Below are 11,298 nucleotides of genomic sequence, written 5' to 3' on the forward strand. Positions count from 1 at the left end.
GACAGAAACAAGCAGTACCATATTATTCACGCGGTTTGATATCTCGCACAAAGCCCTCGGATAAATCATATGACATGAACCCAGGACAGATCAGAATAGAAATAGGTCATACCGTATGGCATGATGCCATTTTATCACTTTGAACATTACTATGCTCGGCCTAAGGCACCGAATTCTATCATAAACATGGAACAGAGATTGATCTAGAGAAAGCCCTTTTCTTTGCAGCACTGGATAGCTCCATCAAACATGTCCTCGATCCTGTACTTATACTCGAAGCCAGTGTCCAACAGCTTCCTCGACGAAAGGCTGGCGAGCCTGGGACCTTTCACTTCCTTCAAGGACCTACAAAGATTTAAAAAACTCTGCTCTCAGTTCAAGAACAGCAATAGTAGATCTGTTAAATCATGAGATGGGATACAGCAGGACTTACTCCAGTGAGGGTATCTGAAACTCCGGGTATCTTTCCGAGAGAAACTTCCACATCTCTTCGATGGTCATCGTGGCTGAGGAACATATGTACCGGCCCTTGGCGTCGGGGTGCTTGAAGAGGAAGATGTGCTGCTCACCACGTCGTCCACATGCACGAGAGATGCTCTGAGGAGAATAGAGTAATCATTCTCGTTCCCTGTTAATTTCAAACGGGATTTTCCGCAGTCAAATTAAGACTTAAGGGAAGCGTGTACCATTGAAATAAACATGAAGATATGAGCGGCACGGCTTATGGTCTTGTCTTCCTTTGTCATACATTTGACATAGAACGGAGAAACGTTGTCAAATTATGGAAATTATGCATCTTTTTGGCGACCAAATCAATCAAAGTGGTCATGAATATGACTATGATATGTAAGGTATAAGAATGTTATTGCAAAATCTATATATCATATTGACCAATATTACTTGAACCCTTAATTATGTGAGTCTCACATGATCAACGATCTAGATATATTTCACATACCTAATACCAAAGCCAAAGAATTCTGGACAGATGAGGCGAACTTGGGACAAATGAATGGTCCATGAACGAGTGAGGGAATGACTGTCACCACTTCCAGCCCGTGCCTCTCTCCGAACTCGAGAACCGCCTTCTCGGTCAATGTCTTTGAGATTGCGTATGAAGCTGCAAACCTCGTGATTCCTCTTATGGAGTCAACATCGCTCCACGAGTCCTCATCCAGTATATCAGCGTTGGAGTTGTTAAGTTGAACTGCATACAAGCTTAAGGTGTACACAACCCGCTTCACGGTCTTGGAGTTCAGGCAGGCCCTCAGGATGCCTAATGCTCCATCGATGCATCTTTTGGTGACGACTGGCTCTGGCTCTCTGTCCTCAAAGTCCACTGGGGTGGCGACGTGGAAGACTCCGACACAGCCATCAATGGCTGGGCCGAAACTCTTGGGGTCACCGAGCTCAGCAGTGAGGATTCGGAGCCTTTCCGATGCTCCTGGTAGATTTTTCAAGAAGCTGATGTCTCTGGTGCCATCTGATCAGTACGATCCGTCAATCGTGTCCCAAATAAAAGTTCAAATATTTAATAGGATATGGATATGTCCTGTTAATAAGAGAAGCCGATCTAGAGAAAATCAGCTGACACAACATGGCTCATTCAGGAAATAATCTGAACACACCATAAAACTTGTCAATATGGACTGCAAGGAAAGCTGATTCAAGAGAGCGTGAGAAAGTTCATATATAGAACAAGAGCAAGAGATTTTGTCTTAGTCACCTGGGCATATGGAACATGTTCATATCTGATCATATAAGAGAAATCTAATCATTATTAACCAAGTCTATCGCCATTAATTTAACCCATATTTAGTCAATCTTATGCTTTCTCATGCATGAAAAGCGGCATATGATCTATGTCCCACTGTAATTCCAATCAAAATCGTTCCTCGACGCCCGTACCCGACAGTATAAATAATTTCTGCAATAGCTAACGCCCAAACCCTTTCTGCGTTTATTTCTCCACAAACACAGGCCATTTGAAACGCATACGTATTGTGCATGCACAAACAGATCAGAGAATGTATGGACAGCACAGACCAGAACTCATGCCAATTTCCATGTTCAGGCAGGAAAAAAGAAGAAAGACTTACCTGGTTTGGATCTGACGGTGGTCCGGACCGAGTAACCCTGCTCGAGGAGCCTCATGACGAGCCATGAAGCTATGAAGCCAGTACCACCCGTCACGCACACCGTGCTTCTGTTGCCCTCCATAGCTTGGAGAAGTGAAGAGCTTCAAGTTTCAGAAGGCACCAAACTTTTTCGAGTGACCTTGATGTTTTGGCCGGCAGAGTCTGCTTGCGTCTTCCTTGCAACGGACGCCGCGTTGAAAAAGTGGGTGCACCAATTGCTTAAGCTTTCTCTCTAAGAGTTATATGGATAATGTCCGCATTGAATGATAACTGCTCGGGCTGCTTTTCTTCAATCCGTCACTGCAGCCTATCACCATGGCGTTGGATAAAAATAAATTTTTCTACGTGAGGTAAGAGGATGCTTGAGACACTAGCTGGCCCAAGATTCGGTCACCCAACTCGAATTTATGACCTTGTTAAAGACAATGCAACCTCTTTTACCACTAGGCTACCACACTTGGTGATACATAGCCATGCTTCATATGCGAATTTATATATTGTACATTCTAAGGTTGGGTTTTTTTTTTTTTTTTTGGGGGAGGGTGGGGGTTGTGGGTACTAATATGAGCAACGCTATATATAAATGAGTAATATTGCAAAAAATCCAAAATTAATATAACAGTGATAAATTTATTCAAAACTAATTTTATTAGCCTCGAAAACTCTAAACTGATATAGGGCCAACGCTGAGACAAATGATTTTTACAATCTTTTAAAATTTTTGAATTTTTACCTTTTCTTTTCCTTTTTTATATTCATTTTGATTCTATTAGTATTTAGCAATATTTAGAGCACAAGTTGTAGGCCCTACTTTATTTTAAATGAAGAACCTTCCGTTCTAAAAAAGTTCTGACTCTTTTTGATCGAATGCTTGATTTTGTTGGTTTTGGAGCTTCCTCATCATCCTATTATGTTCTATATCTTTTTTTTTTCCTATTTTCGACAATTCGAGGCCTCAGCAACGGCCATTGGAGGTCGTCGGCCACAACAAGGACTCGTGGACCACAATGAGGGTATTGTGGTTCCTTGCCCAAATATAGATGAGGCAAGGGCTAGTGTGCCAAATTGCAATTCTTTGTGGTCGACCTCCCCCCGCTTGAATTGGCTCGAACCCTCACTCGATGGCCTTCGTTAGCCATCGTTGAGGCCCTGGACCGGCGGGAGGGAAATAGGAAAAAAAACAAAAAAAAAAAGAAAGAAAAGAAAAAAATTCAAAAATTTAAAAAAAAAGATTATAAGAATTGTTTGTGCACATGAGATGCCTAATACCCAAGTTAACGATTTTGGACTAAATTTGATTGGAAGAATTGTATTAATAAATCGTAAAAATTTAGGACCAAGTTGATCAAATTAAAAAAAAAAAAAATTGAATTGGCTCTCGCATAATAATTTTAGGATATTTTAGATATTTTTTTTTCAAAATCGATACATATCGCTTGGCATTCTAGAAGAGGATGACCGTCATGCTTTTCAGTGGTAGGGGAGGATTTATCTCTTCCATTGTCCTCGTCAAATTATTAGGCGAGGTTGGTGCTCAGTATCAATCCAACGCAGGAGGGCGCCCACACGGTGAAGACCCTACTACTTGTCAGCTTCATTGAACCGTGTAATTTGGACTTTTGCGGGAGCAGTTGCGCTTACCATTGTCTCATGTAATAATTCAAGCATTCATATGTATGTTTCTTAAAGATGAGAATCAAGTACCTTATTTATAACACTCATAATCGAGAATGACTCTTATTTTCATTGCCCGACAATTGTAATTCAGTGATTGGAGTCATGTCATCACATTCCTCCACCTCCATTGACAAGTTATATTGATATATCATCTTCACACACTCACATAAAAATAATCAAATATAATTAGAATTTTTAAAATAAAAATTAAATATTTATAAAATAGCAAAACAAACTTTCGAACATAAACAATGAGATGGGGAAAACAAAGTGCTCTTGCAATTTGAAGTGATAAACATAGGTTAGAACAAAACATCCGTCAATATGAAGTGATATTATTACTATTAATACAAGGTTTTTGATATTTCTGACACATAAACTAGGTCCTCTCTATCTAATGTTCTTCATATTCTCTCTTCCACCACACCACATCATACCACAAGTAATTGCACGCCAAAAAAAAGACCTTTTGCTCTACTCGTGCAAAAGATTTGTCCATTAAATCATTCATAAAAAAATTCACAAAAATAATCCCGGGGCTATACCAAGTCAAACTTCTCAAAGGAGTATTACGCAACGACATCCGCAACATCGCCAACCCAAATAATCAAAATATTATTAGAATTGGCATAGCAACAACAATAGTGAAGGGAGACTTTCGAACAGCAAATCGAAACATCGGGAGAGGAGAGGAATGGGGGAGGGCAGAAAGGCACAAGCATGAAGACGACTACCCGAGCCGATTTCAATACCAGAGCAACGAGGAAACCAAAAGTCCAGAAAAAGAAAGAGAAAGAAAGAGAGATGACATCAACCAACCAAGTAGAGTCTACGAGAGAGAGAGAGAGTATACCTAAGGATCAAGCAACTTGGAGGAGACAACCGGCAGCGAGACAAGTGGAAGCAGCGGCAATTTAATGAAAAATTAATTTCTTTAAATAATTTTTCTTTCCTTTTAATTTTTTTCTTTAGAAATTTCTATTACTATTAAAACTAATGCTCCTATTGTCTATATGCTGTGCAATTTAATGATTTTTTTGTTAGAGTTAAAATTAATTCCTAATTTTCTGTACAAGTAATGAATTATTAAACAAGTTAGTAAAATTTAGGTGTCAACATACTTTATTAGACAAATTCCATAAAATGATAAATTATAATATTAATTAATATATCTCACAGAAAAACTCTTACAATCATTCCTTCACATGTGAAATACTAATCCCTAGATACTTCAAGCGCGATCAGATCATAACACCAACCAAGAAAATGGTTGATCTTTGTTGTTTATATGAAAAGTGCAATATTGTTCAAGTTACAGATCGTCTGGCAAATATGTTTGGTAGTTAATTAATTGTTCAGCCTCCACTTTTTAAGGCTCTAAACCTGCTCATAGGAGATGCAGAAGAGAGATGTTCATCAAATCTACGGATTATGAAGCACAAAAAGCGATTGAAGATGGCAAAATATTGCGCCTAGAAAGGAAAAGATCCTATTGATGAGAAGAAACTACCTTAAACAACAAAGACAGGGCTTCAACACCGACAGAAGAAGTCAATAGAGTACAACATGCGAAACGAGCAACAAAGGAGATTTGGTATAAATTGGTGGTAACCCATTTGGAAACCAGCAATATGAAGAAAAGTAAAATTATCTCTCTCACAGCTAATTAGGATATGTTCAATATGGATGAGAACATATGTATACTCATCTAATAAATACCGTGCATGAACTACCATTGCCTGGCAAAATTTTCGACAATGCAGAATTGATTCTTTTGTTGGGCATAGCATCAAGATCCTTCTAACTCATAAATCACTTTGAATGTCCTTGAAATATCTTCCAGATTAATCTAGGAGAGACGCAATAAACGAGTCAAAAGGATCTTGATGCTACGCCAGCCAAAGAATTAATTGGATCAGTGATGACTATGAAGTCATAAAAGGACTATTTAGGTGGAAACACCACGAAGAACCTATCAGTTGCTCATCACTCAAATGAGGATACCAACTCTTCGGGTAACAGTGACTGAGACTATCATACTTACTAGAAAAGTTCAAGCTTTTTCTCCAAAACTTTAGAGGCAAAAAAGTTGTCACGGAACAACATCGGAAGCGATGGACACAAAAAGGACGTAACTTGCTTTGATTGTAAGAAAGTCGGACATATCTAGTTCAACCATCCTGCTAACAAGAGGAGGAGGACGAGGTCAAAAAAATATAAGGCAAAGAAATCGCGTTGGAGCAATCTCCATGATGGGTTTTTCTATGTGTAGATAGGCCTAAGTAGGCTTGTCCGCCCATGATGGGCCTAAGAACCTGGCCCGCAGGTTAAGGTCCCATGTATGAAAGGTTGAGATATGAAATGATACGTTGAGAGGTTGCGTCTTTTGGAAAAAACATTTTACATTGAGGCGTTACGTCTTTTCAGGGAAAAGTTTTAAAAGATAGAAAGAAAAAGAGAATGTACCTTTATGTAGGAACGTTTTCACTTTCTCCTCCTCTCAAAAAGAATGTACGTATTTTCAGAATTTTTCTCCCCCTAATAACAACAATACGCTCATCGGTAGAACGGGATTATGATTCTTCCTTAAACTTCAACATTTGTGTTTTAATCTGTGAAAAATAAGGTACGTTTATTTTCGTGACGTGCTTTTCGATCGGTGATACATGTATTTCTTGGGCACGTCTTCCGCGTTCGCTTTAAGGGAGAAAACACTTTCATTGTCTTGCTCAAATCACTAGTGGAGGTTGGTGCTCAGCGTCAACATAGCACAGGAGGGGCCCCACATAGTGAAGGAGAACGTATTGACAGCAAGGATAACTCAGCAAAAAATGAGTCCCTTTATTTTGCGAAACGTGTCCCACACGCCTCACAAGTCGGTCTCCTCCAAGACCCTATTGCTTGTCAACTTTCTTGAGCTGTCTAATTTGGACTTTTGCTAGATAAGTTGCACTTACCCTTGTTGTTTGACACATGTCAGTCATTCACATGGTCTTTTCCTCTCGTGATAAAACCGTCCAAAACTACATCGCCCCAATAGGCAGCCCCCAATAATTGACACATTAGTTGGCATCAGGAAATGATTACATGAATTTTTTTTTCTTTTTCAAAAACTTATGACTTGCGATAAATTACTAATTTCGTAATAGTCCAAAGATCATTATGCCAACAAAGCTAATTCATACATGGGGCTATGTTGACAATTGCTAGTCTTGGTGTAGCGTTTGCGAAAAGCCATCGAATTATTGGTGTCGCGCTCCTTCGACCACCCACCTGCACACGAGGATCGTGATTTGTATATTAGACTCTGGCCGCTATCAATGAAGCAGAGTGGCCAGGCCAAATCCGGACTTGTCCTCGATGCGCTCAGTGCCAAGCACCTAATCTGACTTTATTGTGCTTGATACAATATAAGAAATCGACAAACGACATAAGTTCATTATAAGTAAGTGCCATGCATAAGTACATACGTAAGTATCCTCGGATGAGACAAAATTGGCGATTCGAGTGAGCTGAGTGCACCTTCAAATGTAACCATTTTCTCTGCAGCTCCAAACAGCTCCGTCGAACATGTCCTCGAGGCCATGCTTGAACTCGAAGCCGATGTCCAAGAGCCTTTTCGACGAAAGGCACGGCATCAAATAACCTTTAATTTCCTTTAGAGCGCTGAAAAAGTAAGAAGCCCTTTTGGTTAGTGCCAAAGCAATGGTATCGTACAACCTCTTAAGTACTTAGAATTTTCGAAATATATAAACATCCTCAATTCATAGATCTGCATAAAAATTTCGACTCCGCGCACAAACAGATCAATTCGAAATAAAGAAAATGTATATTCGACAATTCTCGAAGAGGACGGTGACGACAGTGAAAGTTCCGGGAACCTCTGGGAGAGAAGCTCGGCCATCTCTTCGAGGGTGATCACGTCGGAAGAGCAGATGAACCTGCCTTTGGCCGAAGGGTGTTTGAAGAGGTAGATATGCGCCCTTGCCACGTCGTGCAGATGCACCACCGATGTCTTGGATAAACACACATTCTTATATGGGTTTGCGTCTCCTGCAATATATAAAGGTACATCAAAACCTTAATTTCTCGTCTTAACTCGTATGAATAATGGAAATTGGGTCGCGCTCGACACCAGGCCAAGGCTCCTTCACCGTCCGATTAATTTTTGCTTTGGTTGTAAGAAATTAGGACATGTCAAGTTCAAGTATCCTGTTTGCAAGAGAAGGAGGGAGGAAATCAAAGAAATACAATTACAGTATCTCTCGTGAAGAGGAGAGAAAGCAAAGGCGAACTTCTGTTTAATGGCCAGTGCCAATGCTATGGAATAGGTAAAATAGTTTTCTTGATTGGTGATTTTCGATGATGATTTTGATTTTGCATCGGAAGAAATGTATGTCAAGTGGAAAAGGGTTTCAACAAAGAACTTTGTGCTGAATAACTCTATAGGAAGAAAATACAGAAACAGAAACAAGAAAGGTTTGAAGAATGAAAGTGCGTTTTATGCAGTATTCCCAATAAGAAAGGCAGAGTTGCTTGATATAGCATGGATTGAAAAAGACAGTGGAGATGTTATGGATTTCTTACAGTACATGGCAACATATGTGGCGTATTAAGCTTCACAAACAGAAAATTTCAACAATATCCATTATCATGCCATAAGTGCTTCTGCTCGCAGTACTGCAATATCAAATACACAAGAACAGAAATATACAGTGCCAAAATATTGTATGCGGTTTGATATCTCGTACATGGCCCTTGGAGAAATCAGTTTTCACAAGCTGTGCTAGATGTACAGTACGCATTTTCTCGACATATTTCACTATTCTTTCTGCATTTTGTTTAGAGGACTATATTCAGCTCAGGTCAGAAAAGAAATAGGTCACACCATTATACGGTGTCATGCCAGCTTTTTAGTACTCCAAACATCACTACGTTTGGCCTGATTTACCGTATTCTGTTATATGCATGGAACGGCTTTGGCAGATCTAGAGATACCCCTTTTCTTTGCAGCATTGGATGGCTCCGTCAAACATGTCCTCAATCCCATACTTATACTCGAAACCTGCGTCCAGCAGCTTCCTTGACGATAGGCGGGTGAACCTGGGGCCTTTCACTTCCTTCAAGGATCTACAAAGATTTGAAAAGCTTTGCTCTCAGTTCAAGAACAGCAATATTCGATCTGTTAGATCTTGAAATGGCATATAACCGGACTTACTCTGGTGAGGGTATCTGAAATTCCGGGTATCTTTCGGAGAGAAACTTGGACATCTCCTCGATGGTCATTGTGGCCGAGGAACATATGTACCGCCCCTTGGCATCAGAGTGCTCGAAGAGGAAGATGTGTGCTCTCGCCAGGTCATCTACATGCACGAAAGATACTTCGAGAAGAATAGGGTATTCATTCTCGTCCCCTGTTCATTTCGAACCCCAGTCAATCTAAGATTTGAGATTCTTTGTATCATCGAAATGAAGATAAACATATGAATGGACAGATTTTAGTCTTGTCTTCCTTCGTCATATACTTGACATTAAATAGAGACCTTGTAAAATTTTGGAATTTATGTATCATTTTGGGGACCAAAACAATCAAATTGGTCATGAATTTGACTATAATACAGAATATGTAATCATGAAAAGTTATTGTAAAATCTATAGTCATGTAGATCAATATTATTTGAACCACAGCTTATATGAGATTTCTGGGGATATCACGTGATCAATGGTACAGGTAGACTTGACTTACATGATTTATGTTGATCATGTGATATATTTTCGTTTATCACATTACCTAATATCAAAGCCAGCGAAGTTCGGACGGATCCGGCAAACTTGGGGCATATGAAGGGCCCGTGGACAAATGTGGGAACCACGGTCACCACTTCCAGTCCATGCTGCTCGCCAAACTCGAGAACCGCCTTCTCAGTCAACGTCTTCGAGATCCCATACGAAGCTCCAAACTTCGTCATTTGTCGGATGGACTCGACATCGCTCCAGGTGTCCTCATCCAATATATCGGCCCCGGAGTTGTTGAGTTGAGCTGCAGCCGCACTCGACGTGTACACAACCCGCTTCACTGTCTTGGAGTTCAGGCAGGTCCTCAGGATGCCTAACGCTCCATCGATGGATCTTTTGGTGACCACTGGCTCTGGCTCTCTGTTCTCGAAGTCCACTGGGGTGGCGACGTGGAAGACTCCAACACAGCCATCAATGGCTGGGCTGAAACTCTCGGGGTCGCTGAGATCGGCAGTGAGGATTTGAAGCCTTTCTGATGCTCCTGGGAGATTTTTCAAGAAGCTGATGTCTCTTCTGCCATCTGATTGGACCGAATAGGTCATTCGCGTCGCAAATAAAAGCTCAAACATTTAATGGGAAATTGATGTGCAAGGTTAACCGGAGAAAGCAGTCCAGAATAAATTAACTACCGTGACTCATTCAGAAAACACTCTGAATTACAGCATTAAACTTAGCAACAAGAACTGCAAGAAAAGCTAATTCAAGAGAGAACAAGAGCAAGAGATTTTATATTAGCCACCTCGGCATATGGTACATGTGCATCTCAATCATATAAGAGAAACCAGATCATCATTAACCAATTCAGCTATCGCTAATCCAACCCATCTTTAGTTCATCTTATGCCTCCTTATGCTTGAAGAGGCAGCAATAAGGGGTGGCTTTCTTATAATTCTATGTCTAATGACAATTCCGATCAGAATGGATCCTCAAACGCCCAAATCGGACAAAATACATAGAAATTTCTCCATTTGTCGATACCTCAACTTTCTGCATAAACATTTCACATACACTTAATCTAACAATCAATCTTTGATCAAGAAAGCTAACCTTAGTATTGCCAATAAATTTGCAGGCATAGACAGATCAGATCATGTTGGACCGTCATGTCAACATGTATAGTACAAAACATCAATCTCAGACTATACACTTGATCAGAACTCATGGCAAGAATGAATTTCCATGTTCAAGCAGGAAGAAAGAAGAAGAGAGACTTACCCGGGTCAGGTCTGATGGTGGTCCGGACGGAGTAACCATGTTCAAGGAGCCTCATGATGAGCCATGAAGCTATGAAGCCAGTACCGCCTGTCACGCACACCGTGCCTTTGTTGTCCTCCATAGCTTGGAGAAGTGTGAAGCTTCAAGTTTCAGGAAGCATCTAACTTTTTTGGGTGACCCTGATGGTTTGGCCAGCAGAGCACGTGCGCTTCTCCACTTAAAGTGGATGCAACTAGGGTTGAGCACCTGGAATATGAGACCCAAGAATCGGATTGGTTAGAAATTATAGATTTCAACTTTCAAGGTATACAAGGTAGGTTATAGGTTCCAAAAAATGAGAAATTTGTCTTGATGGGTAGATTACAAGTTCTTAGTTGGAGGAACGGAATCGGGAACTTAGAACCTGTAATCTAAAACCTAGAATAAGTTTTATGTTTTTCTTTATTCATTTCTTCGTGTGATCTTGCGATAT

General features: G+C 40.3%; 2 protein-coding genes across 3 annotated transcripts; both read right to left on the minus strand.

Moving 5' to 3' along the window:
• LOC104444364 (vestitone reductase) lies at positions 1-2,570 on the minus strand. Its single transcript, XM_010058021.3, is given in 5 exon segments — positions 1-345; positions 434-569; positions 572-628; positions 959-1,483; positions 2,100-2,570. Coding segments are annotated over 5 exon segments (981 nt in total). The 5' UTR covers positions 2,221-2,570; the 3' UTR covers positions 1-203.
• Positions 2,571-8,469: 5,899 nt separating this feature from the next.
• On the minus strand, positions 8,470-11,064 carry LOC104431418 (vestitone reductase-like). 2 transcript variants are annotated; one of them, XM_039311867.1, is made up of 4 exons: positions 10,827-11,064; positions 9,562-10,131; positions 9,034-9,229; positions 8,470-8,945 (listed from the first exon to the last, which is right to left on the minus strand). In XM_039311867.1, the coding sequence occupies exons 1-4, from the start codon at positions 10,945-10,947 to the stop codon at positions 8,804-8,806; spliced, it is 1,029 nt and encodes a 342-aa protein (XP_039167801.1). In that variant the 5' UTR covers positions 10,948-11,064; the 3' UTR covers positions 8,470-8,803. The 2 variants fall into 2 exon arrangements, with proteins under 2 accessions (XP_039167801.1, XP_039167802.1); XM_039311868.1 differs by having other exon boundaries at positions 9,607-10,131; positions 10,827-11,057.
• Between the last annotated feature and the right edge of the window lie 234 nt (positions 11,065-11,298).

The sequence above is a fragment of the Eucalyptus grandis genome, chromosome 5 (assembly GCF_016545825.1).
Source record: "Eucalyptus grandis isolate ANBG69807.140 chromosome 5, ASM1654582v1, whole genome shotgun sequence".
Classification (NCBI taxonomy): Eukaryota; Viridiplantae; Streptophyta; class Magnoliopsida; order Myrtales; family Myrtaceae; genus Eucalyptus; species Eucalyptus grandis.